Raw genomic sequence first — 16,606 nt, 5'->3', positions numbered from 1 at the left:
TATATCTATAATCTAACTAGTAACTAGATTAGTCCTTTTGACACAAGTACTTTGATCAGTTGCCATAATTAAAAATCAGAACGAAAATATGTAAATGCAGATTTTCATTTTCAGTAATTAACTTGTTTGGTTTTGTTTTACAGTGCAGAAACTGCTAAAGCTATCAAACCTATAGATCATAAGTCAGTTCATCAGATCTGCTCAGGACAGGTGGTGCTTAGTCTAGGCACTGCTGTCAAGGAACTGTTAGAAAATAGCTTGGATGCCAGAGCCACTAATATTGGTAAGTTTACAAGAGCTTTAAGTTAGGGAGTGAGTTTGTTTGATGATGTTTTTGTTATAGGCAAATGTTATCTATTTACTGATCTCAAAAAATAAGACAATGTTATGCACATATTAATAACATTTTAACTCAAAGTAGTTTTGGTTGATTAAGCAAATAGTCTTTTTGAGTCCTTACTATGTCCATAACGGTTTGCTAAGTGCTAACATTGTTCATTCCAGTGAAATAGAACCAGATTCCTACTTAGATCAAAAGTATGGGCTAATAAATAGAGACATAAAGGACTTAAAGGAGGAAAATAAAAAAAATATTTTAAATAGCAGCTGCAATGTAGATAAAAGTAGCGAGTGCTAATTTAGAAAAGCATTAAGAAAATCAGCGTATAAGCTTTTAAACATGTTCATTGTGTGGAAGTTAAATATTTATTATCTTTCTAGACTTAAAGCTTAAGGAGTACGGAGCTGATCTTATTGAAGTTTCAGACAATGGTCTTGGAGTGGAAAAAGAAAACTTTGAAGGCTTGAGTAAGTTGAATTTTCTTGACTGTTTTAAAGCAGTTAGACAAAATAAACTAACATTTATATTCCATTTTCTTAGTGAACACATATTTGGGTTTAAAAAACTATCTATGAGCCAACCTGTTAATACTTTTTATTTCTTATTCAATATATTCCAAGTTTCATTCCTTTAGAAATGGTGAAGTGATTCAAGAACATATCATATATAGATTGGATAAAAGAAATGGGAATGTTTAGCCTGGAGAAGAGAATGAGTATTTAGCATTATAGATATAGAACTAGAGGTGATCTTGTCTAGCCCCTCATGAAGAAACTGAAGCCCAGAGAGGTTAAATGACTTGCCTCAAGTCACTTAAGTATTAAGAGAAGATGTTTAACTTCTTTTCCAGCTCTGAAACATCATACTTCCAAGATTCAAGATTTCTCTGATCTAACACACGTTGAAACATTTGGCTTTCGAGGAGAGGCTCTGAGCTCACTGTGTGCGTTGAGGTAATGGTACATTTTTAACTTTTGCAGATGATTCTACATTAAAAAAAAAACAAAACCCTGAATTTGAAAAGAATGATTTCAGTCACTAATGTTTCAATGAGGCTAATGAAACCTGGAATGACTTTGGAATAGTTTATTTCAAATTGACAAAGTAAATGGTTAATTTATAGTTTGGTATTATCACATTTGCAAAGAGGTATTTAAATATTTTGTTCTTTAGCGTGAATGGGGTAGTGCCTCTACCAGCTTTTCAATTCTTAATTCTATTTAACTTCCATTAATAGTCTTAGTGAATTGTGGTATTTCAAATACATAAACTCTAGGGAGGGCTGGGCTGCAGTGATAGCCTCCTGATTAGTCTCCCTGCCTTGGTTCTCTCTTCTTCCATCCATACCCCACAAAGCAGTCATATTAATATTCCTAAAGCATAGGTTTGACCATTTCACACTCCCCTGTTCAGAAAGCTCGAATGGCTTCCTATTGCCTCTAGAATAAAATACATAGACTACTCAGCTTGGCATTTAAAACCCTTCAAAATTTAGCTTTACCCTATCTTCCCAGGTTTCTTGCATTATTCCCCTTCACACACACTGTCTATACTAGTCATCTGACCCATTTGCTGTTCTCACACATGCCATGCTGCGTCCTAATTCCATCCTTGCCTTTGCACAGGCTGCCTTGCATTCCAGCAGTTTTCTGTCTCCTAACCTCTACCTTCTAGATGGCCTAACTTTCTTCGAAGCCCATCTCCTGTGATAGGCCTTTCTTGATCCCTCTCCTCCCCCCAGATTCCCTCAGATTGATTTTGTATATCTTTTGTTTTATATGTGTACTTGCTGTTCTGAGAGAATGTAAATTTAAGAAAAGGGACTCTTGTCCCTTATATTGTTTTTGTACCCCCCATTCCTAGAATTGCACCTTACATAACAGAAGTGCTTAATAAATGTTCATCGATTGATTGAGAATGTAGCAAACCAAGCAGAATATGAAGTCCATGAAGGAAGAGTAAGATTGTCAATGAATAAAGATGGAGTGGTGAATATCCTAAGATATAGTTAGCCCATAATACCCTTTAGGTAAGATTTCTCTAAATCTTAGGAGAAAATGGCCAGAAAAGACTATCAGGGTAGATGGTGTTTCTTCACTTTTGCTGGTTGCCCAGAGTGGTATGTGAGAACCCCAGTGATTCATGCAGATGTCATTAGTGCCACAAAATATTAAATCTTTTGTGGAGGTAAAGAAATTGCATCTCATAAAGTAAAGATTAGCAAGGACATGAGATGAAACTGGAAGAAGGCCTGATAGTTTTCAGAGTGATATTCCTTCCTATCCCTATGTTCTGGGTGAGAAACTAGTAGTAAAATTTAGCCATAGTTTATTTTAATTAAGGTCATGCTTTTCTCTGTGTTTTTTGTTGTTCTGGTTCTCTTATCAAGTGTGTTCTTTGGTTGTACATTTTAGAAAAATAAACATGATGCTTAATTAGGCTTTTGAACAAAATGTGTATGTCATATGGGGAATGTGAATAAGGTATAATAATTGAGATTTCCCTCTTTCCCATGAAAAACGTAAGCTTTAGCAGCTCTAACATTTCACAGAATTATAGTACTTTGATTAAAGGAAGCATGTTACTCATAACCATATGGAAATGTTTAACTCTTAAGATGTTTTAAAATTTTTAAATCCTTGGTAAAAAAAAAAATTTAATTCTTTAAAAAACTCAATTAAATAATCTGATGAACTGACTGTGACTGGTCAGAAATACCTGTTGTATATTGGTTTTCAGATTTGGAAAGGTAGAACAGGAAGGAGACCGAGAAAAAAGTCCTTTCACATAAGCTCATGAACATGAGACTTTTTAGTTCTTTGCAATTCTATGATAAATAGAAAATTAGAGTTTTCATGATGGCAAAGAAGATACAGCTTTCTTTTCCTCACTTGACAGCATACCTATTTTCCCCCTTATCTCTCTATTTAAAAAAAAGAGGAAGTACCACACCTAGAGATTATGTCAAACTCCTGAGTATTTGTAGTACGAGACATATGGTATAACATTTGTATCTGTGACATTGTATCTGACTCAGAGTAGATCATCATCTTTTGCTAAGAGATTTTGTAAATAGTAGTTAACAGAAAAGGGGGGAGAGGGACAGGTATGAAAGTACCTGTGTGATAACCTATTGTTTCAAATGGTGAACATTGCATATTCTGGGAAGAACTGCTTTTGGTCATTTCTTTTTTATAGTGATGTTGTGATCTCAACTTGTCACAAGTCAGCCACAATTGGAACTCGATTGATCTTTGATCACAACGGGAAAATTATTCAAAAGGTCCCTTACCCCCGACCACAAGGGACAACTGTCAGTGTACAGCAGTTGTTTTCTACCCTGCCTGTGAGACATAAAGAATTTCAACGAAATATTAAAAAGGTATAGTGAATTTCAGACTCAGATTTTTAAAAGATTTTTTATCATTATATTAGGCATATAAGTGTAATAAGTTATTTTTTCAATACTTTAAAAGATCTGTAATTTCATTCACATAAATATGTCTGCCCTTCCAGATATTAATAGACAAGTTGAATTGCTGTGGTCAAAATAAAATCATCACACGATGGCCAACTTTATGGAAATAAGCCTTTCCAAACCACAGACTCAGTAGACAGTCCATTACTCAGACTCTATCCAGCTCAGTAGGAAGCACCAGAACTTGTGTTCCTCTGGTTTAGCTTTTGAAAAATTCTAATTCTAATGAGGCATTTTAGTAGGATTTTGGTAGTGGGAGTGCTTTCTGCTTTGTCTTCACATTCTACCTGGCCAATCAATTGGATAGATAGATAGATAGATAGATAGGTAACTATAGAGATAGATATAGATATATAGATATCCAGGCTATTTTCCCCTCTACCTCTAGCTCAGCTACTTCTTTCCATCTCAACAAGCACTCTCCACACTGATCTCCTGAACCTCCAGAATCCATGTCCCCAGTTCTTAGGGAAGTTAATCCACTCATGTTGGCTCCAGCCCTAGGACAGGATTGGTGAATGAGTGAGTGCAAACTCACCTGTAAAGGCTACTGTTTCTACTAACTAACCCCAGACCATGGTTGACCTTCACATCCCATCCAGTTGTACACATAGCCCATCTTGTCATCTGTCTATTACCATGCTTCTTTTATTTATTTATTTAGTTAGTTTTCAGCATTGATTTTCACAAGAGTTTGAATTACAAATTTTCTCCCCGTTTCTACCCTCCCCCCCCACTCCAAGATGGTGTATATTCTGGTTGCCCTGTTCCCCAGTCAGCCCTCCCTTCCCCTTTTCCCTTCCTTTCTTGTAGGGGAAGATAAATTTCTACACCCCATTGCCTGTGTATCTTATTTTCTAGTTGCATGCAAAAACTTTTTTTTTACATCTGTTTTTAAAACTTTGAGTTCCAAATTCACTCCCCTCTTCCCTTCCCACCCACCCTCCCTAAGAAGTCAAGCAATTCAACATAGGCCACATGCGTATCATTATGTATAACCCTTCCACAATACTCATGTTGTGAAAGACTCACTATATTTTGCTCCTTCCTCACCTATCCCCCTTTTTTGAATTTTCTCCCTTGACCCTGTCCACTTTCGAAAGTGTTTGTTTTTGATTACCTCCACCCCCATCTGCCCTCCCTTCTATCATCCCCCCTTTTTTTTATCTTCTTCCTCCTTTTTCCTGTGGGGTAAGATACCCAATTGAGTATGTATGGTATTCCCTCCTCAGGTCAAATCTGATGAGAGCAAGATTCACTCATTTCCCCTCACCTGCCTTCTCTTTTCTTCCTACAGAACTGCTTTTTCTTGCCACTTTTATGTGAGATAATTTACCCCATTCTATCTCTCCCTATCTCAATATATTCCTCTCTCATCCCTTAATTTGATTTTATTTCTTTTAGATATCTTCCCTTCATCTTCAACTCACCCTGTGCCCGCTCTCTCTCTCTCTCTCTGTGTATATATATACATATATATATAGATATAGATATAGATATATATACACATACATATATACATACATACACACTCACATATACATATATATACATAAACACACACACACACACACACACACACATATATATATATATATATATATATATATATATATATATATACATATTCCCTTCAGCTACCCTAACACTGAGGTCTCATGAATCATACACATCATCTTTCCATGTAGGAATGTAAACAAAACAATTCAACTTTAGTAAGTCCCTTGCAATTTCTTTTTATTGTTCTTTTTCTTGATTACCTTTTCATGCTTCTCTTGATTCTTGTGTTTGAAAGTCAAATTTTCTATTCAGCTCTGGTCTTTTCACTGACAAAGCTTGAAAGTCCTCTATTTTGTTGAAAATCCATATTTTGCCTTGGAGCATGATACTCAGTTTTGCTGGGTAGGTGATTCTTGGTTTTAATCCTAGCTCCATTGACCTCCGGAATATCAAATTCTAAGCCCTTCGATCTCTTAATGTAGAAGCTACTATATCTTAGGTTATTCTAATTGTGTTTCCCCAATACTCAAATTGTTTCTTTCTGGCTGCATGCAGTATTTTCTCCTTGATCTGGGAGCTCTGGAATTTGGCGAGAATATTCCTAGGAGATTTCCTTTTCGGATCTATTTGAGGAGGCAATCGGTGAATTCTTTCAATTTCTATTTTGCCCTAGAATATCAGGGTAGTTCTCCTTGATAATTTCTTGAAAGATGATATCTAGGCTCTTTTTTTGATCATGGCTTTCAGGTAGTCCAATAATTTTTAAATTATCTCTCCTGGATCTATTTTCCAGGTCAATGGTTTTTCCAATGAGATATTTGACACTGTCTTCCATTTTTTCATTCCTTTGGTTCCGTTTTATAATATCTTGATTTCTCATCAAGTCACTAGCTTCCACTTGCTCCAATCTAATTTTTAAGGTAGTATTTTCTTCAGTGGTCTTTTGGACCTCCTTTTCCATTTGGCTAGTTCTGCCTTTCAAGGCATTCGTCTCCTCATTGGCTTTTTGGAGCTCTTTTGCCATTGGAGTTTGTCTATTTTTTAAGGTGTTGTTTTCTTCAGTGTATTTTTCAGTATTTTTTGGGGCCTCCTTTAGCAAGTCATTGACTTGTTTTTCATGGTTTTGTCGCATCCTTCTCATTTCTCTTCCCAATTTTTCCTCTACTTCTCTAACTTGCTTTTCCAAATCCTTTTTGAGCTCTTCCATGGCCTGAGACCAGTTCATGTTTTTCTTGGAGGCTTTTGTTGTAGGCTCTTTGACTTTCTATGCTTTGATCTTCTTTGTCACCAAAGAAAGATTCCAAAGTCTGAGACTGAATCTGGGTACATTTTCGCTGTCTGGCCATGTTCCCAGCCAACTAACTTGACCCTTGAGTTTTTCAGTGGGGTATGACTGCTTGTAGAATTAAGAGAACTATGTTCCAAGCTTCGGGGGATGCGCCAGCTCTGCCACACCAGCACTTCTCCTTCCCCAAGAACCCCCAACCCGGACTGGACTTGGATCTTCAGCAGGCTCTTCACTCCTGCTCTGATCCGCCACCTAATTCCTCCCACCAGGTGGGCCTGGGGCCAGAAGCAACTGCAGCTGTTGTTCTGTAGCTGCCCCACCTCCGCTGCCCTCGGGGCAGTGGCTGAACCTTGAACTCCTTCCACTCCTGCAGCTTTTCCCACTAACCTTCTCTGTTGTCTTTGGTGTTTGTGGGTTGAGAAGTCTGGTAGCTGCTGCAGCTCACTGATTCAGGGCACTAGGGCACACTCCACCTGGCTCCTGGTGTGGTTGGTCTGTGCAGCCCATGCTGGGCTCTGCTGTGCTCCCAGCTCTGTGCGGGATAGACCTCACCCAGAGACCATCCAGGCTGTGCTGGGCTGGAGCCCTGCTGCCCTCTGTTATTTTGTGGGTTCTGCAGTTCTAGAAGTGGTTCAGAGACTTGGCGGGGAGCTCATGCTAGTCCCTGCTTTCCAGCTGCCATCTTGGCTCCGCCCCCTCTAGTCTTCTGCTACCATGCTTCTTTACCAATACCTCCACTTCCCATATCTTGCTTTGGTAGCAGTAATATTATCAATAGTGCCATTACTTCTGGAAAGGGCATTTCATCTGAGTGCTCTACCAGTCAACTGTCTCTGTGAATCAGCACACCAAAACTCCCTTCCCTGGTTACTACTTCCCTATAGACGTTGACTTCCTCTATTAGAATGTAAACTCCTCCAGGGGCAGGGGCTGTTTCACTTTTTAAAAAAAGTTATTTGTATCTCCATCACTTAATAAGTAAGTGGTTAATAAATGCTTTCTCGTTTATTCATTCATTTATTCAGGTGTAGTAAAATGTGTCATTGATACTTTCTTATTTTTTTCATTCTATTCTCTTAATTCTTTTGAATATAATTTAGTTTTTTTTCCCCTTTAGTCAGACATTACTGTATTAAGACAGTTTTATATATTTTTTTCTTAGAAATAATTATCAAATAGTGGGGCAGCTAGGTGGCACAGTGAGTAGAGCACTGGCCCTGGATTCAGGAGGATCTGAGTTTAAATTTGGCCTCAGACACTTGACACACTTACTAGCTGTGTGACCTTGGGCAAGTCACTTAACCCCAATTGCCCTGCCTTCCCCCCTGCAAAAAAAAAAAAGAAATAATTATCAGATAGTTATTGAATGTCCTTGTGTGTGTGTGATGAATCAAATCAGAAATTACATTACTTCACTTTGAGTTTTTGTAATTCTGAAGGTTTATCTTCTAATAGCTTTACATTTATTTTAAGAACATTCTCCATTTTTTGGAACTTTGAAAAATAACTCAGTAAAGTCTTCATAGATTTGAATGAAAATTAAGTGCATGATCATGCATTAAACATATAACTTTTATATGTTTACAAAAACTTTTTTAACATATAAAGTATTTTGCAAGAGACTAGCTTGTGCCTAAGTTTTATATATTGTACTTCTTGTGAACAAAAGAGTCATGTATTTATTTAGGTATGTCTCATTAAGAAAGTAAACAGGAATTAGTACCAACTAGAGGAATATGGAAGCGAAAGATTTTAGGCTGCATTTTATCCTGTAATTGAGTGCTATGTGTCTCAAATTAGGTTATTCTCTATTCCTAAAGTTTCCTAACAGTCAAGAAGTATTGTTTTTGTTAAAGTACTTTAATAACTTCAAGCATACTATTATAATTGTTGAACAATGGCTATTGTATGCTTTCCCAATTATAAGTGATTGAGAGGTTTTTTGCGATTTTTGTTATTTGTTTTTAACCAGGAATTCACCAAAATGGTACAGGTGTTACAAGCATACTGTATCATTTCAACAGGTATCCGAATAAACTGCACCAATCAGGTTGGACAAGGAAAACGACAGACTGTTTTATGCACAAATGGAAACTCCACGGTAAAGGAAAATATTGGAGCAGTGTTTGGACAGAAACAGGTAATAATTACCAAACAAATCGTATTGTAGTTGCAGCAGGTTATTGCCCTTTTGGAATTAATATTTTACAAAAAAAATCCAATAATTAAATGTTCTTAAACATTTCCCACTAAGATTAGTTGAATTAGAATCATTAGTTGCTTGTTTGAGAAAACAAAAAGCTACTTTGTCCTTTCTTGATATAAAGAAAACCATACCCTTCTGCTCTTGCTCAAGAAACTTATAGGGAATACTTTGTTTAGTAAATGGAATGGCCTGAATTTTCCAGCTTTTCAGGTGTATGTCAGAAGTATAATCAGAATCACTTTGTAAGCCAGACAAATCAAATCAAGTTCCCTTGCTTTCCTAATGTACTTTAATTAAACTTAGACAGGAAGACAGAGGGGGGAGAAGTCATATACCTTATTTCCGGAATTTAGGTTTACTCTATTAGAGAATGACAGTGAACCATGATTTCTTTCAGTTGCAGAGCCTCATTCCCTTTGTGCAGCTGCCCCCTAGTGAATCAGTTTGTGAAGAGTATGGTATTGACTATAATGATGCACTACATAATCTCTTTAGGTAAGTAAGTGACTAAAGATCGTTACCTATGTGATTCACTTGGAGTTATTTGATGAAGCTTTTTAAGGGGAAAATGATTATTTAGGAATTGCATAAAATTGTGAGTGATATTACTGCTGAGAAGAGAATTTAGGGAAAGTGCTGTAAGAAAGAACCCAGATGTTTAACTATAGTTAGTATAAACCTGAACAGGAATAAAAGGAGTTTCTTTGTTCTATATAATTTGGTACATTTTCAGTTTTTCTGCTGAATTTATATCCTTAGTGAAGGTTTTAGGTAATAAATGATCAAAATAATTTTAAAACATAAAATCATATATGATATTTTACTTATAAAATTATTTTAGCATAGCAGAAGAATATAGGACTGATTTTATAGCATGATTTATTTCTTTTTGCTCAAGTATTTGTCTTTCCTCAAATTCAAACTTATTTCTTTTTTTGAAAATAAATTTTATTGATGCCTTTTTCCAGCAGTTTTCTATCTAGAAATATATTAACCATTATTCCCCAGCTACTTGGAATTGCCTTGTTTTGTTTGTCTTAAATCTATTAATTTTTTCCAATTAGCAAAAAAGTATTTTCCCTTCCTTCCACCTTTACCTTCCCTGAAGAAAAAAAAAAGGAAAACAAAACCCTTCTAACAAAAATTCTAACAAATATACATAGTCAAGCAGAACAAATTTCTACCTTGGACATGTCCAAAAAATTACTGTCTTATTCTGCATCTTGAGTCTGTCTCTCTGTCAGGAAACAGGTAGCAGGCCTCATGGAATCATGGTTGTTTGTTGTGTTGATCATAATTCTTAAGCCTTTCAAATTTGAAACTTCCCATGTAACAAAGAAAACAGTTGAGTTAAACTTAACTGATAACCAATACATTGACTTCTTCAGCCTGGATATAACATTCTACCTTTGTTATGCCTCACGTCTTTGCCAAGAGAAGAGAGAGATAAGCAAAATAATGTAGTCCAGTTGGGCTGGAAGAACAGATCTCTCTCTGGATTCTCCCAGTAAGCTACCATGGGGTCTATGTATTTTATGGGTCAGAATCCTCTCCAAACCACAGCCCATGATTCCCCACTAATGCATTTTTTTTTACTAGTCACAGAACACACAATTTATAAGAAAGGTTCACAGCAAAGGCTGGATGGGCAAGGTAATTTGGTGGTGTTAGTACCTGAATATGCCAATATAGGGGGAGAGGAAAGAATCAGAGAAAAGGAGATTATTGATAATTCAAGAGAGAGAACAATTGATGAAATAAGATCCTAGAGAGCTAGGAGGGGATCAGGGACAAAAGTAGGAGGTTTACCCTTGGAAAGGAGGTAGGCTTACTTTTTCCCCTGAGCTAGGAGGGAAAGAAGAAATAATGGTTGAAGTTATAGAAGTTTAAAAGTGGAGAGAAGGGAAGTCGAGAATGAACCTATCGGCTGATCTGAATTTTTTCACCAGAGTAGGAGATGAAATTTTCTGCCGAGATTGATGTGGGACTCAAAAATCATTTAATGTTAGGCTAATGAATTTAATTTCACATTAATAAGTGAAATTCTGTGATTAAACATTTCCTTGCATATATTCAAACTCAAATATCCAGTAAACAGTTATCATCACTTTATGATTAAGTTTATTTGCTAAAGATGAAGCAAAGACCTAGTTCTGGAGGGTAGGCTTGAATGAAGTTTTCTGAGCAGCTAGGAACATTGGGGACATGAGTGGAGGGCAGTGTACCCTGGAGGAAAATAGAGTTCACCTGAAGGGAACTGAATAAAAGTTTTTTGAGTAAATATGATATAGAATATATAATGCATATCCTATGGAATTACTGGAAGCACTCTGCTTTTTATTTTTCTGAGAAGTAGGAATAGAGTATACCTAAAATATTTCAATAGTATATCACCAGATTTGGGGGATTTGGAGGAGGAGCAGACAGGAAGAGGGAAAACTTGGAGCTTTAAAAAACACTTTAAAATTGTTGTGATATATAAATAACAGTGCTTTGCACGTTGTAGGTTTTTAAAAATATTTGTTTAATTAAGTATATGTTGACAAATTACTTTCTCTACTCTGGGTTCCAACCCTTATCATATTAATGTAAAATAGTATTTCAGGTTTTGTTTCCCGTTCTGACCATGGTGTTGGAAGAAGTACAACAGAGAGGCAGTTTTTCTTTATCAATCAACGGCCTTGTGACCCTGCAAAGGTAAAATTACTAGCAGTACTGTAATATAAAGTTATCTCTCTGTTGCATCAATTTGGCTAGCAGCTGCTATGGGGGTGAAAGACCAACACAAGCCCAACAACAAGAATGCTGCTAGCACAGGTTCTTTTGATCTGCTTTACTAAGGAAAGTACCATTAAGGGGGTTAACAATCTTATTTCAATCCAACATACAAATATCATTTACTTAGTTCAGGGGAAAAAGCCAGCACCCTGAACTTCAGAGCAAATACAAACAAATTACAAACATACATTATAAACAGACCAAATACAATTCATAGTTACCAAGAAACCATCAACATCTGGGTGAGCCAGGAGGCTGTTAGAACAGCTGTCCAGAATCTCACACCTCCAGGAGTGAGAGCCTCAAGCAAATAGCTCTGTTCTCTCTTTTTATACAGTCTTTGGACATCATCAAACATCATCTGAGCTACCAGAACCTAGGCACCTACTATTGGCTCTAGTCTTAGCATCTCCCCTTAGGACCCTGAGGGCTTCACACTTTGGGCCTGGGGTTTAGCACCTAGTAAGACTCAATCAAAGAGATTAATTAATTTATCATTCTAAAACAGTAAGAAAGGCCCAACTTAATTGGCAATACACGCCCCCATATCGCAAGGGTCAGGAGGTGGCAGCCCCAAGATCTGGAAAATCCCTGTAAAATTTTTTGGCCCTTCCTTCATACCAGAGAAGGTCTGAATTAATTATGGTATTAAAAGATAAAATATGTTGATAATATACAATACTATACATATATTTTATGCATTTCTAAGTTTCCAAACTTTGTGCGTTGTCTGCTGGCCTTCACATGACATCTGTAGCTACAAACTCCCCCAAAATTCCCATTTAATTTCTTAAGCCAACCTTTGATATATCAAAACTATGATAGAAAAAGTCATGATATAAAAGGGATAACTGTATATATTTTTGCCTTTAATTTCCCTTTTTTTCCCCACTCAATATTTTGTAGTCACTTTTGGTATTCAAAAGTTCTGATATAGTAAGTTCCCTGTGAACTACCTGTTGTGATTATCCAGAAATTTTACTCCATGTTGTCCATTATAGGCTTTTCTGTTCTTCTAAAGATCCTCTCTAGGGGCAGCTAGGTGGTGCAGTAAGTAGAGCACCGGCCCTGGAGTCAGGAGGACCTGAGTTCAAATGCAGCCTCAGACACTTGACACATTTACTAGCTGTGTGACCTTGGGCAAATCACTTAACCCCAATTGCCCTGCCCCCCCAAAAAAATCTTAAAAAAAAAAAGATCCTATGTAGCAAGCTCTTTGGTATCATTTTAAGGTTTACAAAGCACTTTCCCCACAATATCCCTTTAAAGTAGGCAGTTTTCTTAGACTTATTTTACAAATGAGAAATTGAGGCTGGAGAGGATAAGTTCAGAACATTTCTATCTACACTATATTGATGTTACAAATATATTCATATGCGTTACCAATGAAAATTAAAATAGAATTCTTCTAAACTTAAGGAGATGAGTGTTCCAAGTGTTCACAACATCTCACTCAGAGCTGGGACTTCAGCGTGGTTTTTGGATCGTAGATCGAGAGTTGGAAGGGAGCTCGAAGGCCATCCAGTCCGCCCTTCTTATTTTATAGAGGAGGAAACTGAGGCGCCAGTAGGTTAGTTGACTAGCCCACAGTCAGGAAGATTGTAAATTTGAAAGGTAAACTTTACTCAAGTTCTCTGATTCCAAAGCCAGTGAGTGGTCTTTGCCTTGTGCTGCGCCACCTCCAGTTTCTTTATGACATATTTGGCAAGTGACCATCTTATCGATTTTTGAAGATTTCCAACTTTATAAAGCCCAAGATTTCTTAAGGCAGCCTATTCCATTTGTTTTTTGAAAAAAAAAATCTCAACTTAAACACCAAAAAAGAGAGCATTTCCTTACAGAGTAGGACACAAAAAGAGGAAACTATGTGAAACCATGAATCTCTATTTCCAACTGCTTGCTTTTCTTTTGCCTCTTCCCCCCTACATATAGATGTATATGATAAATTCTGCACAGTACTTTCAAAAGTTTCCTACTTGGGGGGGCGGAGCCAAGATGGCAGCTGGAAAGCAGGGACTTGCATGAGCTCCCTGCCAAGTCCTTCCAAAAACCTATAAAAAATGGCTCTGAACCAATTCTAGAACTGCAGAACCCACAAAATAGCAGAGGGAAGCAGGGCTCCAGCCCAGGACAGCCTGGATGGTCTCTGGGTGAGGTCTATCCCGCACAGAGCTGGGAGCAGAGTGGAGCAGAGCCTAGCATGGGCCACCTGGACCAACCAGACCAGGAGCCGGGCGGAGCGTGCCTGAGCGCCCTGAATCAGTGAGCTGCAGCAGTTACCAGACTTCTCAACCCACAAACACCAAAGACAACAGAGAAGGTTAGTGGGAAAAGCTGCGGGAGTGGAAGGAGTTCAAGGTTCAACCACCGCCCCGGGGGCAGCGGAGATGGGGCAGCTACAGAACTACACCTGCAGTTACTTCTGGCCCCAGGCCCACCTGGTGGGAGGAATTAGGTGGCGGATCAGAGCAGGAGTGAAGAGCCTGCTGAAGATCCAAGTCCAGTCCGGGTTGGGGGTTCTTGGGGAAGGAGAAGTGCTGGTGTGGCAGAGCTGGCGCATCCCCCGAAGCTTGGAACATAGTTCTGTTAACTCTACAAGCAGTTATACCCCACTGAAAAACTCAAGGGTCAAGTTAGGTGGCTGGGAACATGGCCAGGCAGCGAAAATGTACCCAGATTCAGTCTCAGACTTTGGAATCTTTCTTTGGTGACAAAGAAGACCAAAACATAGAAAGTCAAAGAGCCTACAACAAAAGCCTCCAAGAAAAACATGAACTGGTCTCAGGCCATGGAAGAACTCAAAAAGGATTTAGAAAAGCAAGTTAGAGAAGTAGAGGAAAAATTGGGAAGAGAAATGAGAAGGATGCGACAAAACCATGAAAAACAAGTCAATGACTTGCTAAAGGAGACCCCAAAAAATACTGAAAAATACACTGAAGAAAACAACACCTTAAAAAATAGACTAACTCCAATGGCAAAAGAGCTCCAAAAAGCCAATGAGGAGAAGAATGCCTTGAAAGGCAGAATTAGCCAAATGGAAAAGGAGGTCCAAAAGACCACTGAAGAAAGTGCCACCTTAAAAATTAGATTGGAGCAAGTGGAAGCTAGTGACTTCATGAGAAATCAAGATATTATAAAACAGAACCAAAGGAATGCAAAAATGGAAGGCAGTGTCAAATATCTCATTGGGAAAACCACTGACCTGGAAAATAGATCCAGGAGAGATAATTTAAAAATTATTGGACTATCTGAAAACCATAATCAAAAAAAGAGCCTAGATATCATCTTTCAAGAAATTATCAAGGAGAACTACCCTGATACTCTAGAGCCACAGGGCAAAATAGAAATTGAAAGAATCCACTGATCGCCTCTTCAAATAGATCCCCAAAAGAAATCTCCTAGGAATATTGTCGCCAAATTCCAGAGCTTCCAGATCGAGAAAATACTGCAAGCAGCCAGAAAGAAACAATTTGAGTATTGTGGAAAACACAATCAGAATAATCCAAGATCTAGCAGCTTCTACATTAAGAGATCGAAGGGCTGAGTATCATGCTCCAAGGCAAAATATGGATTTTCAACAAAATAGAGGACTTTCAAGCTTTCTTAGTGAAAAGACCAGAGCTGAATAGAAAATCTGACTTTCAAACACAAGAATCAAGAGAAGCATGAAAAGGTAATCAAGACAAAGAACAATAAAAAGAAATTGCAAGGGACTTACTAAAGTTGAACTGTTTTGTTTACATTCCTACATGGAAAGATGATGTATATGATTCATGAGACCTCAGTGTTAGGGTAGCTGAAGGGAATATGCATATATATATATATGTGTGTCTGTGTGTGTGTGTTTATGTATATATATGTATATGTGAGTGTGTATGTATGTATATATGTATGTGTATATATATATGTATATATGTATATATACAGAGAGAGAGAGAGAGCGGGCACAGGGTGAGTTGAAGATGAAGGGAAGATATCTAAAAGAAATAAAATTAAATTAAAGGATGAGAGAGTAATATATTGAGATAGGGAGAGATAGAATGGGGTAAATTATCTCACATAAAAGTGGCAAGAAAAAGCAGTTCTGTAGGAAGAAAAGAGAAGGCAGGTGAGGGGAAATGAGTGAATCTTGCTCTCATCAGATTTGACCTGAGGAGGGAATACCATACATACTCAATTGGGTATCTTACCCCACAGGAAAAAAGGAGGAAGAAGATAAAAAAAAAAGGGGGGATGATAGAAGGGAGGGCAGATGGGGGTGGAGGTAATCAAAAACAAACACTTTCGAAAGTGGACAGGGTCAAGGGAGAAAATTCAAAAAAGGGGGATAGGTGAGGAAGGAGCAAAATATAGTGAGTCTTTCACAACATGAGTATTGTGGAAGGGTTATACATAATGATATGCATGTGGCCTATGTTGAATTGCTTGACTTCTTAGGGAGGGTGGGTGGGAAGGGAAGAGGGGAGAGAATTTGGAACTCAAAGTTTTAAAAACAGATGTTCAAAAACAACAAAAAAAAGTTTTTGCGTGCAACTGGAAAATAAGATACACAGGCAATGGGGCATAGAAATTTATCTTGCCCTACAAGAAAGGAAGGGAAAAGGGGATGGGAGGGGAGTGGGGTGACAGAAGGGAGGGCTGACTGGGGAACAGGGCAACCAGAATATATGCCATCTTGGAGTGGGGGGGAGGGTAGAAATGGGGAGAAAATTTGCAATTCAAACTCTTGTGAAAATCAATGCTGAAAACTAAATATATCAAATAAAAAAAAATTTAAAAAAAGTTTCCTACTTGTCTGTGTTTCCTTTGGATCTTCTTTCTATACTCTTTGGTGTTACAATGGCCCTCTTTTCTTCTTGAGTCGCTATTGCTAACCTCTGCCTTCCCTCTTGATCTCCTCCCACTCAGTAAAAACCTAGGGAAAGAGGAATTTTAAAAACCCATCTAACAAATACACATAGCCAATAAAAACAAATCCACACAGTGGCCATGTTCAAAAACATATTTCTCTTTCTG

The 16,606-nt window shown here is 37.7% G+C and overlaps 1 protein-coding gene across 1 annotated transcript in view; it reads left to right on the top strand.

Moving 5' to 3' along the window:
• Window positions 1–16,606, top strand: part of PMS2 (PMS1 homolog 2, mismatch repair system component) — a 47,890-nt gene that overhangs the window by 3,834 nt on the left and 27,450 nt on the right. Inside the window, exons 2-8 of the mRNA XM_036741422.1 lie at window positions 144–283; window positions 721–807; window positions 1,191–1,293; window positions 3,539–3,722; window positions 8,579–8,746; window positions 9,210–9,307; window positions 11,410–11,509. Of these exons, the coding sequence (XP_036597317.1) occupies window positions 144–283; window positions 721–807; window positions 1,191–1,293; window positions 3,539–3,722; window positions 8,579–8,746; window positions 9,210–9,307; window positions 11,410–11,509 (880 nt within the window). The remainder of the gene's footprint in view (window positions 1–143; window positions 284–720; window positions 808–1,190; window positions 1,294–3,538; window positions 3,723–8,578; window positions 8,747–9,209; window positions 9,308–11,409; window positions 11,510–16,606) is intronic.

Source organism: Trichosurus vulpecula, chromosome 1 (genome assembly GCF_011100635.1).
Source record: "Trichosurus vulpecula isolate mTriVul1 chromosome 1, mTriVul1.pri, whole genome shotgun sequence".
NCBI lineage: Eukaryota > Metazoa > Chordata > Mammalia > Diprotodontia > Phalangeridae > Trichosurus > Trichosurus vulpecula.
The sequence above is the reverse complement of the archived record's forward strand: the minus strand, read 5'-3'. Positions and strand labels throughout refer to the sequence as shown.